At 43.6% G+C, this 17,370-nt stretch overlaps 1 protein-coding gene across 7 annotated transcripts in view; it reads right to left on the bottom strand.

The window, feature by feature from the left end:
- Nucleotides 1–17,370, bottom strand: part of LOC139294466 (actin-binding LIM protein 1-like) — a 31,299-nt gene extending 13,929 nt beyond the window's left edge. For 5 of the 7 annotated variants that reach the window (XM_070916371.1, XM_070916373.1, XM_070916370.1 and 2 more), the window contains exons 1-4: nt 12,907–12,956; nt 4,771–4,908; nt 1,256–1,439; nt 456–565 (exon numbers count right to left, since the gene is read on the bottom strand). In XM_070916371.1, the coding sequence (XP_070772472.1) occupies nt 456–565; nt 1,256–1,439; nt 4,771–4,908; nt 12,907–12,928 (454 nt within the window). In that variant the 5' untranslated portion in view covers nt 12,929–12,956. Of the gene's footprint in view, nt 1–455; nt 566–1,255; nt 1,440–4,770; nt 4,909–10,163; nt 10,185–12,906; nt 12,957–17,135 lie in introns of those variants that run through there. The other 2 variants (XM_070916369.1, XM_070916368.1) reach the window with 2 other exon arrangements.

Raw genomic sequence — 17,370 nt, 5'->3', positions numbered from 1 at the left:
ATCTCCACTAGTATTCAAAGTTTTATTGGTTTGAACAATGTTTGGCTGCACAACACTGTAATAGCTGACCCACCAACAGGCTGCTGCTTGCGAAGGGGTTAATGTTCACAATTCCACATAAAGTTTTAAAGTCTTGCATAGATTTGAACATTTTGGTCGGTGTTCAATTAAATGTATGCTAATAATGTGTGGGCATGATGACTTCTTCACAGCATAAATATCACAGCTAAAATGACAACAGCTACATTAAATGTCATGCATGAATCATACCTGAAAGCTCTTTATTCTAAAACTTTTTTAATTCCTTCCTTCCTTTTTAATCCACTTTCACTTTCACAATCCTGCGGCAAAACCTCCCAATTCTGTGTGGAAGCCGAAATAGCATCACAGAAAAGCGAATGTCTTCTTGTGCATTAAACCTGTGCGCATGTGTTTAATAGACAATGGCTACTTACTGCTGGAGCCCAGGATGTCCTTTGGTCCTGGAGACATGGGCTCGACACAGTACTGACACAGACAGTCCTTCCCGTTAAAGGTCACCCTGTCCCCGGCAGGGAACGGTCGTCTGGAAGCAGGGTGACATCAACAAATCGGTCAACAAGACATGAGCTGTGGCCCCATGGTAAGTGTAAGTTTATTAGCTGTGGCTTGCAGGCTGTCTGATGTGGCTTCAGATGACAGGACGTAATGATGTGGATGTGTGTCAACACTGTGCGCCCGAGGAGGCCATTTTTGTCAGATGACGCAGACGTGACACACGGCATGGTACTGTACACCGTGTACTGGTATTCCTGCCATCTTGAACTTTGTTTGTCCGTCACTTCACATGATTTCATTATCACTGTACTGAGCTGTACAATGCAAGTGAGATCTAGGTAACTCTATAGAGTGGCATTTGTGGAGATTATGGACAGAATCGATAGATATAATGGAAACCAATGAGCAAATTCAAGTCAAACTCAGCCAAAGATGTGTTTTGAGCACAAATTCAATCAGGAAGGCTGAGATACTTTACTATTAAATTATTATTGACCTAATACACTTTCCAAACCTCTTTAAATGGGTATGTCCCTGTTTTCTCCCTAAGTTACGTTTTGCTCTCTGTTAGTCAGATCTGTGCCCAAATAGTTTTCCAAAGCTACAGATGAATACTTGTGTATTTTGCAACATAGTTATGGTATTTCTACAATTCACAAGTTAAGAGTTAACTTTCTGGTTTCTTTGTGGTCAGCTAATGTAAGTCTTTGCGTCTTACTTGCAGATAGTGCAGACGAAGCAGGCAGGGTGGTAGGTCTTGCCCAGGGCAGTGACCACTTCCCCCTCCACAAAGTCCCCACAGCCATTGCAGCGGGTGCCGTGCATGCGTTGGTAGTCCAGCGTGCACAGATACTCTCCATTCTTCATGAAGAAGCCCCCCTGGGCGAGGTCACAGCCGCACACTGTACGGGACACACACACACACACACACACACACACACACACACACACATTGGCACTCTGCGAGTCAGTTCATTTATTGCTCTGCCCATATAACACATAAAGCATCCAACCATCAAGCTGCCCAGCTCCTCCACGCATCAATGGCTTTGTTAAGACTTGCTAGTCTGTGTAATCCCGAGAGGCTCACTGACATGAAATGGATGCTGACTAAAAAATCTGTGAAAAATAGATTTTAACAGCTCTGTGCGTTACAATGTGAAGCGTAACGTAAAATCCTTTCATCAGCGGTGTTCACAGTCACCAGGAGAAAAAAAACCTGAACCTTCCCTCTTTTGGAGGAACTCTGCATTGAGGGCTCGTGTGGATTAATCAGCACTACTATTCAAGGTCTTTTCATTGTCAGTGTGGAGGTAGACTGGTCAATGAAACAACAATTCTACAATTGTGTAGCCCAGGAAGTGGCCTTGATCTGTTTCTGAAGATAACTGGCTCTAAATACTCCATACTACACTGTCAGTCTCCAACAAGCTTCCTTCCATTCAAATACAACCTTGTCGTCTACACAAACATGAAAGGCTGGCAAAGCGAGAAATACTTCTCAGGGAAGAATTGAGAGTTTGGGATATTTTAATGTTGGTGTGATGCTGTTACTGGGTTTTACTACTGATCATATGAAAGATTGGCCATAACAGAGGTTGATGGCTTGCAATGGCTTTCATCTCTGCAATATCAAGCGGAGACAGTCAGGGTGGCTAAAGATTTGCAGCTTTTTACTTTTTTTGGCCATCAGTCCATCGTGAAACAGTTTTTAACTCGACGTGCTTTGACCATCACCTGTGTGTGATATGCTCAAATCCAGAGAGTCACGCTAGGAGCTCTGTGAGGCTGGAGTAAGGCTCAGCAGTGCTTAGAGCTAAATGCCAGTGACAGCACACTAATATGCTCACAATGACAAAGCTAACATGCTGATGTTTCGCAGGTCTAATGTTCACCATCTTAGTTTAGCGTGTGGCATGCATGAACGTTTGCTTATTAGGACTAAAGTACAGCTGAGGCTGATGGGAACGTTTTTGCGTATTTGGTCATAAAGTACAGGACAAATTAAAATTTGGTCCTGTGGTGCTATGTAGAAAGTTACAGTTCATCCTGAGGGGGACATGAATGTCTGTACTAAATCTCATGACAAGCCATCAAATAGTTTCATGATAATCCCTCCAATGGCAATAGTCGAGACATTTCATTCAAAAACACAAATGTCAACCTCATGGTGGCACTCGATGAAAAGCCAGGGGATCGTTACAAGTTATTAGGATTCATCTTCTAGGAACCATAAGTGAAATCATTCAGGGTGTGGTGGCCACTCTTTTTCCATGTGACATTATAACATTCTCATATCAAATAATATTATTATTTTATATTCCAGAAACCTCACTTTTCCCTCCACAAATTTCATCAAAGGGACATCAGTCATTGCACTAGCAAAAAAGTAGAAAACATTAGTAATAGTTCTTTACTTCTTTTTGATTTTTCCTGCATTTTCCCCATTTATCAAGACTCACTTTTTGCCAGACAGAACAGGTGACTGCATATACTGTGTAAACTCCACATATGGTTTGTACGATCACGATTGAGACATAAGGCGTGTCTGTATGTACAGTATTTCAACCACATAATGATCACATGGGCCACGCAGTCAACCATTCCAGCACCACAGAGCGAGCCTGGGAATTTAATAGCCTTTTGGAAACGCCATGGCTAATAGGGAAAATATTTTGATGTTTGAGATGACCGCACCTAATCATTCTTATGCAATGAGCCACGCTAAATCCTGGGGATGAATGGGAGCGAGTGAGGGAGAGAATCAGATTTAATTGCATTAGGGCTCAGGGGTGATGAGATTAGCTTGTAAGCTAACTGAGTCGAGGGAAAACCAGCAGCGGAGATTTGGTGACCTTTGACAGTGATGTCCAACCACCTCAGCTTTTCAACAGATGCATGCCATTACATAAAATGCCCTTTTGGAAACTTAAGAGGGTCAATTTACGAAATTGGAATGGAAGTGAATTCAGGGAAACTGGAAGGTTTTGCTTTTGTGCTTTTCGTGGAATGAGATGAAAGCATGCAAAAAGCAGCGGTTTTGGATTTGTCTGCAAAGGGATAGTACCTCTTAATAACCGTTGAGTGCCAATGAGCTCAGTCAACCTGGCATGACCACAACTGATAATTATCATTAGTCCTCCTACAGTGTGGAGACTGACAACAGCACATATACATTTAGAGCAAGGACTGGAACAGTGTGTCTTTTGGCCATTAGAACTGTCCTGTCATCTTCGACAACCGACTACTTGTGCACGCACACACACATACACTTATAGTACCACCGACTCTCTAAAGGCATGCATATCCACTTGTAAAGGACAGAATTAGGTACTAATCTCAGTGTTTGCTTGTGTTATTCTGGGCCCTTGGTGAACTAAGCTAACACTGTATCAGCGCTCCAGTCACAGATTAACTACGAGGGCTTCAGCGGGGCCAGGTTCAGCCTACAAGAGTGAGACTGCTTGGTCGGCCGTGGGCGGCAGCATCGTAATCATGCCAGCATGCCAGAAGTCCATCGGTAATAAGGTTAAACGCAGAAGGATTTGCATCGTCACTGGTCATAGCAGTCGGGATGGTACTTTAATTGAATTATGTAGGTCTGAGAACGCCACCATGTATCCCCCTCGTTAGAGGAGGATGGAAAGGACGTTGTGGCCTTTAGGGACTTGTACTGCTCTTTTGTGTGATTGGGATACTTTTTGGGAAAGTCAGGGAAAACTTTTGTCTTTTTACCTAAAGTGCCATCAGACATATGGCTCCTCTATACCTGTAAACATCATAGGGGAGAATCGTATTTTACAAAACACAACTGTCGTCAGCATAGGCAGCATTCAGCAGCATGCACTGAATGAAAGGAAGCAAATGTCCTACTATTGTGACAGTATCAAATTAGCTATGAATTTTAAAACTTCACACCTTATCTGCCAATTTTCACACAACCCCCACATTCTTCTTCTCCTATTCAGAAACAAATCTAAGCTGTCTCAGATCTGAATTGTAAACAAATAACTTACCAAAGACTGGTCTTTTTGATCACAATACTAGAGTTGTCTCACATGGAGTAAGGCCAAATCACAAGCAGTAAATAATAGTGAAACCCTTTCAACACCTGTTATTTCATTAATTACATAAAATGGCCAATCAGCAATATGCAGTTAACTGTCAGTTAAGTGAAATTCTTGAAAGGTTGTTTCAGGATTATTCTCGTTAATCAGCGGTGTGTTGCTGTACCTTTACAGGTGAAGCACTTGAGGTGGAAGTGCTTGTTCTGCACCCGCAGCACCTCGCCCTTACATGGCTCTCCGCACTTGTAGCACTGAATCAGGGGCTTCTCTGTGGAGTGGTGGTGTGTGTCCTGCGCATGAGCCACTGCAAGAGAGGAGACATTAACATTACAATTGAGCTGTAACGTTGATGAGTCATCGTGGTCGATGCATGTGGTAGCCATAGAAGGTTCTGTAAGTGTTTTTTTTTTTTTAAATTGTGTTCATCTGAGGACACGCTCTGCACAAGAACCTGAATCTGCAGCAGCATCACACAAGAGGCGCCAGAGATAAAGACCCACTGCTGAGAGCCTGTCAGGGTAAAAAAAGAACAACGTTGAGCAGGACAGCACAACTTGGGGTTCACGGCCCAGATAGGCTCTCTAGAGGGCAGCAACCTAAATATAGTCCGTCTTGATCAGTGGAGGATGGAGAGTCAAAAATGCTGAGGGGAGCCAGGCTCTGTAAATGGCACGCTAAAAGGATATTGATACGATCATTATTGAGTTTACTGTGCTTTCATCCTCAAAAGGAATATCATGGGCCATTTGCTGTCTATGCCTAGCTTATGTTCCCACTAATGATTCTGCAGTGCATGTTATATGTGGCTTCTTTTTGCGCAAAACACAGCGCGAGATTAACTTGTGTCCCATGCTAATAAAGACATTGAATAAAACAAAAAGTAAGTGACAAATATGTTTCAAAGCTACACTCTAAAGGCTACGCGACACAACAAGAATAAGAATGAGGTCAGAGTGTGAAGTAGAAGAGCGACTTTAAACAAGATGAAGTCACAGCCACGCTAGCAGCTTTATGAGGCTGTACTTTGGCACAGCTGTGCGTTGAGCTGAAGGCTAACATCAGCATGTTAACATGCTCACAATGACAATGTTAGCATTCTGATGTTTAGCAGGTGTAATGTTTACTATGTTAGAGATCTTAGTTTAGTAAATTAGCATTGAACAGAAAGTACAGTGAGTCTGATAGGAATGTCATTAGTTTAGTCCATAAAGTTTGACCTGATGATTACACTCTATGAAAAGTAAAGTGATCGCCAAAGAGATTAAAATTCATCCTGAGGGGAGTATCTGTATCACATTTTAATGCCAATCCATCCAACAAATCACACAAAGCCATGAACGTTGTCCTCATGGTGGTACTGGAGAAAAAGTCATGAGGATCCATCGTGTGGGAACCATGAATGTCTGTACCACGTTTTGTGCCAATGCATCACACAGATGTTGAGATATTTCACTGGATACATGAAAATCTTCTTCTGCTGGTGGTAAAAGAAGAAAAGAGGATCACCAAAGTCAGTGGGCTTCATTCTCCGGGGACCAGGAGGTATTTCAGTCTGAACCAAAGTAATGGGCCGACAGATCAACATTGCTAACCACGCTTGTGCAGTTTAAATGACTCTGGTTACACTAGCTAAGATGCAAAGATCTTAATCTGAGTGAAGATTTAGACATCACTTTCTTAATGTGACCTATTGTGACAGCCATCACAATACAGAAGACAGAGACGCCATTATCAACTTGCTTTATCTCTACAAGCACTATCCAGTGTTATCTTTAGATCTGTGATATGTCAGCCTGTGGCCCTCCTCGGTGAAAAGTTTGGCCGCCCCTGACATGGGCAGACATTAATCCCGCTCTACTGTACGGGATGTAAATATTGCTGCAGTGCCGCACTGCACACAGTCTATCAGCTATTCTGAAACCGGCAGATTATTTCACATTCAGGAGCATTAACTAGCTAGGCAGTCTCTCTCTTTCATCCTCTCAGTTCTCTCTCCTTTTCAAACAAAGATACACATACACACAAACATGCACACACACACACACACACACACTGAGAATACACATGAAAGGATCTTTGCTCTTTCTGCTCTGCAATGAATCATTAGTCTGCAACGCTAAAATAAGACACCACCAAAGGCACAGAAATATCATGACCAATTGATGGTCTACCAAAGAGAGACTTTACTCTGGATTATTGATGACTCTGCCTACCTTGCAGCCCACTGCTACAGTAGCAGATATTGAGAGATGGCTTAATTGCGGTAAAATCAAATCAGCAAGAGAGCCCAGTCTTCAGAACATTATTTCATGACCAGACACTTCAACAGTCTTTGATTCATCCTCTGGGGGCAGTCTAAATTGCCCTATGCCACTTACATAGTGGATACAATTCACAGAGCATCAGTCTAATTTGGATTAATAAGGAACTGAGAGAAGTTGTGAGTTGTGAACAGTGAAAGAAGAAGACGGGATAACAGGATGGAAAGAATGTGGGTGCGAGGGGTTGGAGGGTGGAGGATCTGTCTCCCTGGTGTCTGTGATGTGATTACACTCAGCAGGACAATGAGTCATCTCTGGGTGAACCAGACTACTGTGACAGTGAGCTGAGTCTCAGCAGCTCTGTGTGTGTGTGACATCGCACCTCAACAGAAAAACAGAGGCCATCTGGGTAACTGCACTCTACAAACATGTACACAATGTAACATCTTAAACCTCATGCACACCATTCATCCTGGAGCAACTCAAAGGAAAAACATCCAGTTTATTTGGTGAGTGCAATGGCATTATTACTCATAGGAATAATGGCCAAAACTACAAAATAAGTAAGAACAGGTATATCCTAAGGAGAGAGACTTGTTTCCAACATAGCTCCATTCTTTTCAATAAACTTTTTAATGCTCTTGACACAAAAAACAAAACTAAAATTTGATTCATGCACATTTAAACACGCATAAATTGATTTTTAAGTATTTGAACATAGCATTGACATGTTATCACTCTATCGAGTTAATATAGTGAAAGACAACACAACATCAGAAAAAGACAACTTTTCTCCTCTTTTAGAAACTCTGCATTCCCACAACTCACATCCGTCTGAACGCAGAGAGACCAAACTGACATCAAATCTCCATCAAACTCCTGGTAAACAGTGAACATCGACTCACAAATGTCAAAGTAACAAAACATTTCTGGGATTAGTAACTGTAATGAAATTACTGGATTTCAAATTGTAATCCTTTACACTACTCGCTGCTGAAAAAAAGTAAACACATTTGCATGTTAGTTATGTGTTGCTGCTTTGTCTTTCTGTCATTTGGTGCTGGGTTTGTAGTGCAAAGAGGGTTTTTAGAGCTCTTTTTGCCAAAAATCACTGCCTGCTACATCTGAAACCAGTGCTAATGAGATTGAGCCAAAATGCTTGCAGGCCGTAAAATGAAAGCAATGTGTTAAAAAACACAAAAAAGTTCCGTAGAGCTGAAGGGAAGTGCAGAGAGAGGTGGAGATGATGTGGTTTGTCACCTCACCCTAAAACTTTCACAACACACATAGTCATTTTATCCAATATTAATATAAAAATACTGATTAAAGCAGCTTTAAAGTATATTTATATTTCATTGTTGTGATGCCAAAAGTCTCTCTTTGAGCCTGCTGACTTACTATTTTTAACATTTCAGAGCGTTGTGTTGTCAGCGGGGACAGCCCAGTATGGAAAAGTCAACACCGCTAACGTCATAACAGGTTGACAAAAATCCAAGACAGATGTTTGAATCCCATGCAAACAGAAGATCTAAAAAAATGAGGTCTGTATGGGAATCCATGAGCGCTGTGTGTTTTTCCAGCTTAACCCCGCCTCTTCTACTGTAAAGTGTTTGCCTCAGCAGAGGCTGCACAGAGGGAGACTGTGGCAAAATCAAGCTGAGACGGGTACTCTACATGGTGTTTCATAAAAATTAAGGAAGCCAACATGAAAAGGGCTGTTAAATTTGCTGAAAGGATTCAAACTGAACCATTTGTAGGATTTGTTTGGACATTAAATCCATTAGTGAGATCTCTTTCAAATATTTAGCAGGTCTCCTCACTTATGACTCTATGTCTACAAAAGCATGACTTCAATAACATGGATTTGAAATAAATCCATCAGTGAGTCTTTAGGGGTTCTTGTGATGACAGAAAAATGGCGCTTGATTTGCTAGAATGTATATTATATAATGCTATGAATAAGTAAGAACGCGGTGCACGAAGCAACCTCAGCACTGAGCAACTTACTGTGAAATATACAGAAGTACAATTTTTCCGACTGCTGCTCGCATTCCTCATTCTGGGCTGGATGTGTTGGCTGTGCTGACAGAGTGATCTGTCCTGCCTCGTCACCAGGGGATAAAGTGACTGATATGAGCCTAAACACACAATGAATACACACACACACACACACACACACACACACACACACACACACACAACGATGGTGCTGAGGGAACAATAACCAGCAGAGCATCCCAAAGCCAGGCGCAAAGGAAAGGGGGCTGCTCTCTCCACCCCCCACCCATTTAAGCAGAGCCTAGCTGCGTTGGCAATAATAAAGGCTTCAGACGATACTCTGGAGGGAAATGAAGAAGGCCATCTTGAATCCCTTGAGGACAGATTTTCCCGTAACACGTGCGCTGGGCCTCGCTGGTAAATAACAATAGAGTGGGGTTACTGACAGAGAGCGCGGGACCTGCTGAGGAAGATTCAGACTTTGTTGCCTTCATTTCCGACCATGAAACCCAGAGGAATGTAAAGCCATAGTAGCGGTTTGGAAATGCACTGGGAAAAGGGGAATTTAATTAAACAATAGATGAGAGATGAAAAGAGCTAATAAAATATTCAGTCGCTCACCGCCTTTGTTACTGTAAGAGTCACAGACACAAGAGTTTCCAGTACAGACAGATAGCAGCCCCAAAGGAGTGTGTGTTTGTGTGTGTGTCTGTACAGTATGCTTGCATGTGCCTCAGTGTGTATGAGTGTGTGTGTGTGTGTGTGTTACAAAGAGAGACGGATGAAGAGAGTAGCAAAAGCAGTCATCTCCACTTTTGGCCCCAGATGTGTCTGCTTCATAGGCAACAAAATACACACACACACACACACACACACACACACACACACACACACACACACACACACACACACTTTTTACTCCGATATCCATCCAATTCAACCAGTTTGGGATGGAATATTCCAAGGGGGTCTGACCTATAATGAATATCAAAGGGCACAAAATGTGCCCACCATGAAATCCCAAAGCGTGATCGGATGAATGTGTGTGTGTGTGTGTGTTTGTGTGTGTGTGTGTGTGTGTGTGTGTGTGTGTGTGTGTGTGCGTGCGTGCGTTTGGGGGGAGGGCGTGTGGAGCTCTTTATCACCCAGACATAACAAGAAGCTCTTAACCCTCCCCGCCATGAATATGTATGGCTGTGTTCACTGCCTGCCCGCCCCTCCGCCCCACCACCAGCGTCCCAGACAAAGCACTTCAAACGCGGGCACAAATTGCAGGGGGGGGGGCCCTATCGGCCTCCACCAGGCCCCCCAACCTCCCAACCTTGAGTAACTAATCCTCAGGGACGTGGGTTTGGAATAATGATCTGCTCTGAATGGTTGAACCCTACAGTGCGGAGCGTTTGTTGTTGGGTAGGTACATAATAATAATAATACCTGATGAACAGAGAGAGGGGCTACAGTCCAGCCACTTCTCTGAGAGGAGACAATGGTGGCTTCATGAACTGCAGAAGCCATTGTGTTTGTAGAGCTGATGGAGGCCTTGGCTCTTTGCCTCTGAATGACGGCCCATTACTGCCCCCTCACTCCTGGGTCGTATTTCCTCTGATAATCAAACCGATTGATGCCAGACAGGGAGGATGTTTGTCGACTGGCACAATGTATATGGCTACAGTCTGTGATTCTCATGTCGCCCGTGCTGTTTTAGTCTGTATATTTTAGGTCTGTGACTGTCTCTGCCCCGGCCGACCACTTATCTCATCTGTATATTCTGGTCCTGTGTGCCAGCTGTACAAACACTATGAGAGTGTCTATGAGAGTGTTGCATTAACGTCTGTGAAAGGGTTTAGCTCCTCTTTCAGGGGGTAGACACTGGCAAGCTTCAAAGATGAGGCACCACTGCAGTTGTCTGCAGCACTGCGAAATCACGGGAGGCAGCTACAGAGGCACATGACATTCGTGTCAAAAAGGAAATGTTCTGATTGTGAATGCAGGGAGTTCTGGGAGTTGGTGGTTCCCTGCACGATGCAGGTGATGATGACGTTCATCTCATTGCACAGAGTCAGCAGAGCGTCTTACGCAAATTCAATTAATCAACTGCTTGCACAAATGTGCACAAATCTCAGAAGCACGTGTGGGTCGAGGTAAAAAAAAAGAAGAAGATGAGACTACCTTGGGTACACATGGCTTCAATAAATTACAAACTATTTCAGGAGTATTCTTGGCTTTGAAAATAGGACAACCGCCTGCAAGCAGACAAAACGCTAACACTGCAATCCTTTTATTATGATTCATCATTCTGAGCATACAGTGTAATTCAGTATTTGGTCAGCTGTGCGTTCCTGATGGTACAGAGCCCACCTGGCCTCAGACAGATTGCATGATGAGATCCCTGGAGGATATGCAATGAAATCTTAAGTCGCAAAAGCTTCTGTTTAGAGGAATGAAAAACGAGGCCTCTAAATGTGGACGGTAAACCCGGACAGGCCTCCTGCCACCAAAAGATCCCAAGAGTCGGCAGGCGAGGTAGCCGGTTAAGTGTACGAAAACTTTCAGAGGGATTTTGGGAGATGAACATGTGGCAGCCAGAGGTTAGGGATGTTCTGCCAGCACGCAGGGAACTCGATGGCAAAGGCCCTTTTCTTTTGCGGCCGGTCGAATCCACATCAAGAGAACAGCTCCAGAGGCCGGGCGCCGCCTCCAGCCACCAGTGTGCTGTCAGATACATAAACAAACCTACACACTCATATCTGTCAAAATAAATCTGGGAACATGTTGGGGGTTTTTCAGTGATAGAAATATTTTCAGACAAAACATAAAAATATCACATGCCCACACACAGAGGACAAACTCTGTTTGTCTACACAAGCTGGAAGATTAGCTCATAAAGCATCCACTGAATCACGGGAGTAATACATCAAGCTGGTTAGACACTATTAAGAGACTTAAGGGAGTGTAATGGTGACCTTATAATGACTTACTACTATACTGTGGAAAATGGCAACGTAATACTTTGCTTTTAGTAGCATTCATAGTTACACACTTATTACTTAAATATTTGTCCTTATTTTTTCTAAGTGTTTAAAAAAAGTCTAAAAGCAGAGGATTGTTGGCATTGCTTCTCTTCTGAATAAACAAGACAATATATTATAGAAAATTGTGCCTATGTAGCTGCTTGCTGTGAGTCATACAGACAAACAATGGTCAACCTCATGACCACGCGCCCCTGCAAATTGCCGGGAATGTTAATATCTCTGGAACATGCCCCCTGACTTCACCTAATTCATCCCACGCAGCTGGGCGACCTCAGTTATAGGTGGAAACAATCATCTTTTTTCTTTTAACAGGACACTATGAATGAGGCCACAGCTGACAACAATGGAGTGTACCTTTTAGATGGTCACCATGGCAACGGCTGCAGACAGAGCGAGCAAGAGAGAGGGAGAGGGAGAGACAGAGAGTGCAGGTCCATAGCTCTGCGCAGTGTGGATCCCTGCACTAGTGCTCCACTTCTCCTCTCTACACGTTAGCTTTTTGTTCAGACCGAAAAGACCGACCGCTTTAACCCGGAACTATCTGCACATTGTCACCCTGAACGTTTCACATTTGGCGTCAAGCTCCTCTACGACAAGCCAGATGCTTTGCTCCAGCATACATTTACATAAAGACTGACGCTGCCAAATTAAGCCGACTCCAACCCAAGCATCAGCTACTCGAGAGTGTTGAGAAGGGCGTAGCACGCTCAAGTCTTCAGCTAGAGAGAATATGTCAATATGTTGCACGTTTAGACTGTGTCATTAGTCAGGCCTTTTGCAAGCAACACACACACCCACATAAAGAAAAACCATGTCCACATTACCGTGACTATATCACATATCCACACGTCTAAAAATAATCAATTCAGAGACTAACAATTCAGTCAGACACAGCAGTGCAAATCCAACTGGACATGCTGCACATCTACACTCGCTGCAGCCAGCACGACAAGCACAACAAATCCCCTAAAAACACACACACACACACTCTGACCACGACCGCTGGAATACCTTTTTCTTTGACCATGACCATTGGAATCCAAATCTGCACCAGAAAAGGCTCCGGGTATCGATCACCAGTAACACAGGAGGAGCTGCTAGTTCCTTTTTTTAGTCAAGACTGAAGAGCAAAAGAGAGAGAGAGCCGAGACACCAGAGAGAGAGAGAGAGCGAGGGAGAGAGAGAGAGAGGTGTAGGCGCTGCTAAGCTCTCCTCCCGAAAACACTGCTACAGCGTGGGGTTTGCCTCCCGACTGCCTGTTTTCCTCCCATCCCTCTCCTCCTCCTCCTCCTCCTCTGCCCACTCCTCCTCCTCCTCCTCCCTCTTCCCCTCCTGCTCCCTCTCAGCCCCTCTGTTGTGTCAGCCGCCTCCTCATTGCAGCAACCAGGTGGCTGCCGCTGCTGCTTCTGTGTGACCAAGAACAGAAACCCCAAATCCCCAAAACCAGACCTTTAAGCACACACACAACAGCATTAATGCAGAAACACACACACACACAGCACATGCTATTAGAGACACACATGTAGAGATAAACGGTGACACTGACAGTTAAGAGAAAAACATCTGTCTTTTTCTGTTCTAACATCTTGTCCTCACAGCACATCAGTTTGACTTCCACTGAAAACTGTGTGGTTTGATGTGAAAATAAAAATGAAGACAAACTCTATTCCAGGTGTACAAAGTTCAACAAAGTGAATTTTGCTGGGAACAACCCTTTACCACATCACTGTGCTGTATAGCACACACCTCAACAAAGACTTTGTATCAGTACAGCGGGGCAGCAGGCGGAGATCAATTACTCTTTTCAGGGCAGTAATTAGCCTGCTGCGCCGAAGGACTGGTTCAGCTGAAGAAAAATTAGTGTATTTGACAAACTGACTTAAAAGCCCTAAAATCATCAGAAAAGAGGCGATGGAATAAAAGACGGACTTCTTTTGGAAATGTTGCTCTTTCGTGACAGTAACTGGAGGTGGTTATAGCACCAAGCACCAAAATGAATAATTAAAATTAAATAAAAGATGTATTAAACACATTATCCACTGTTCAAAAACTTCTGCCTGAATGACAGGCGCTTCTTGAGGATATTATCTACAGTACACAGTGCTACAGTGTTAAGAATGATAGAAAACAGGGGTTATCTAACCAGATCCAATCAACACTGTCAACCTGATCATATGCAGCAAAGCAAGGCTCATCCAGAGTGATGGCCTGAGTTGTTAATAATCACACTGCATACTGAGGACTTCATGCGAGGGCAAGAGGGGCCATTTGAGGTTGGAGGTCAGACTTACCGTGATCTCTAGCATGAGCTTCGTATTAATATCTTTAGAGGATCCTCTAGAATCCAATTACAGGGAGCGCAGGAGAGCACGTTCCTGGCTGAGCCTGGTGAACACACCAGCTCTTATATCATCTGACACTGAAATCACCATGTGAAAGATTTCTTGTCAACCCTGCTAACAAAACAAAACTGAGGAAAACCCCTTTTGTACACAATTTGTTGCCTTGTTTCTATTGGTGCTTGGAATATCACACAGTTTTAGTATTATAACCGCTCTGGCTAAACCTCATCCATCGGCTCCCCGCATAATGCAAAACGTATGGATTTATAATTTCACTCAGCCCTGACTAACTAAACAGTACTGCACTCCACAATATACTGTGTTAATAAAATTTCTTAATTGCCTCCTGGGCAGCAAATAAAGTCCACTGAGACCCAGCTGAGACATAGCAGGGGACCAATCCAATGTTTGCAGACACTTCAATGTGTGAGCTAAAGAAAATAAGATTTCAGAAGTAAGTCAGCCCACGTCACACCAGCAGCAATCGGGGATGGCCACTGATCCATCTGTCCCACTCTGGAGCCCCCCCCCCCCCTGTGCCTCTCTATGGCTGAGGGGGAGGGATAGTTTTGCATCAGCACCACCTCTGTGATTGCTGATGCAGGCAGCACATTATGCATTCAGAATGCATTCGTCCACTGCAGCGTCAACTGTGCCACCTGCTGGATGCCCAGCGTCAGCTTCCACAGGGGCGTTTTCTTCTCATCGGGCAATGGAGACATGCCAGGGAGGCATAACGGTAAAAATAGTTTAGCGGACATTTCTCCAGCACTCCACCCTTTTTTATTATGAAGGGAGAGAAGCATGTAAGGAGTTTGGTATGGCCAAAGATTTGAGTGGCTTTAATAAGGCCTATTTTCCAAATGTTGGCTGGTCAACAGCCATCTGCTTAAGAAAACTAGAGGTTTACAGTGTGGTTTCTAACTGCTAAATGCAACACAAAGATGTCCTGTTAATTCTGTAATGGACCTATTATCATCTTGCCTCTTTTAATAATCTCTGTAGGAGCTGCTGGACATTCATGCTACATAAGGCTTGCCAAGAGCAATTCCTGAGGAGCAAAGCCTATTATCCATGGATGAAAGGTTTCTACTGTATTTGACTCACCTGTGGATGGTCTCACTGTCCACTAATAACTTGGTCAGGGAGCTACACGCCGCACAGCCCTCACATTAGTGCAGATTAAGCCCTGTTATCCTATAGCGTGTGCATCATTTCAATGCCATTTGATTTACAGTTAAAGACTGTTGCCTTGAGTAGTGAACCCAGACTGACATTATAGTGCGAGAGGTCACATTTACGGTAAACAACAGTGGTTTGTGGGGATATACTGCACAGTTATCCCGTGGGATTAAAGTTAGGATTGTAGGATGCCAGACAACTACACACACATACGCACACACATGCATACATAGCACACATATGCCAACACTCTCAGCTAAACACCCCGTGCACTAAGTGACGATTTGCAGATTTGTACAAATCCAACAGACACACAGCATGACAGACATGGAGCATAGACAGACCTGCCTATCTCTTTCTGGATACTGACAAGCACTTCACCAGCTTGTTTCTATTTTCAAATGGGTGACAAGACAGTGAACAGCATTTGAACAGCAATCCTGTGCAACCAGGTTCCCCTCTTCAAAGTGTATTTCGCCCGTGCTACATTAACATTCCTGTGTTGTAGCTACCCCGAATACACAGAAATATGTTTTCACTACCTTCTTTCAACATTTCTCTCTCTTTTCTTAAGTAATTCGACAGTTGACAAACATACAAATCACATTTGTTAATCTACAATCCACAGGAATCTTGGGTTGCTGACTTATTTTCATGTTTCTTTGAGGTGTCATCAATCACTTGGTGACCTCTGGATAACATCGCCCCCAACCAGTGAAATAATGCAGCAATGTCTCCAGTGTGGAAACAGTGAACACAATGTTTCAGCTTGCTGTCTGGTTGACGGTTCAATACCAGAGAGGTTTCAGAAACGGTTAAGGGTGAATAAAATGATGACTATTGTTTCTTTGTGAGTTTGAAAGTCTTGCATATCAGTCAAACTGATGCTCACTGAAGAAATGAAATGGCTAACGTAAGCCTTGATCTCTGAGATTTAGAGCCAGTTTGCAGACACAAACCTTCCTTGAACCTGGGCTATTAGTCAAAATCAAACTTTAACTCCGAAACAGAAGGAGTTGCTACTGTCTGGGGTATTTGCAAACAAGTGCCAAGCAATGATGCTTTTACTACTGCGCCTGGCACGCAGTCAGAGAATACATAAGGTCTGGAAATCTCGATTTGTCCTCATGCCCATGTTGTAATCCTGATGTAAGCCACCATGTTGCTTCCTCATGTACTGTTGCTTGGCAAAATGCAGCAGGTCTGCCCTTGCATATGGGTTTGCATTATATAACTATGGAGCGGACGGTGATTAATTTCCCGACTCTTTCAACATTTGCAGTAACATTTTTTGGCGTTGGGGAGTTGCAGTTGTGTAACTCGTGCACAGGTCAGATGTGAGAGGTGTAATCACTTACTGCCTTCCAATTAAAATGAAGTAATCACTGAGCAACAACTAATCAAATCACTTTCAGACACCTACTCGCAAACAAAGGACAAAGCAGAGCAGTCAAACTGCAACACAGGACTAAAACTACAGCCCCTCGTGGTTAACAAACAACTGTTGAGGGGGGCAAAGCAGGTGACAGGGAAATAAATAATAACATTAAATGTAACTTCAATCAAGAATGTCTAAACATGGAACCATGTACTTGCATTAAATCCGTGCAAAAACCTTTTTGCATTCAACTCATTGATTAAGCAATCATCATTAAAGATGGATGGCTGTAATGTTTCACGTGGATGGATCGAGATGCATCTTTTCTCCTGTCCTACCTGTAGCGACATCGTTCAGCCTCTCACTCAGGTAATAGTCATTTGGGTCGAGGTAGGGCAGCTGCTCCATGTATTGTTTCGGAATGAGGTACAGGACCTCAGCCACATGCCCATCCTCAATGATGGACATACGTTTGACCGAGCTCTTGCGTTTCACCCGGACGCGGTCGACATTGTGGCTGCGGCTGGAGCTGCACAGCTTGCCCAGGCTGTTGAGATTGGGCAGAGTGGGCAT

This window comes from Enoplosus armatus, chromosome 12 (assembly GCF_043641665.1).
Source record: "Enoplosus armatus isolate fEnoArm2 chromosome 12, fEnoArm2.hap1, whole genome shotgun sequence".
In the NCBI taxonomy this organism is placed as follows: Eukaryota; Metazoa; Chordata; class Actinopteri; order Centrarchiformes; family Enoplosidae; genus Enoplosus; species Enoplosus armatus.
This window is presented reverse-complemented; position numbering and strand designations above follow the sequence as displayed.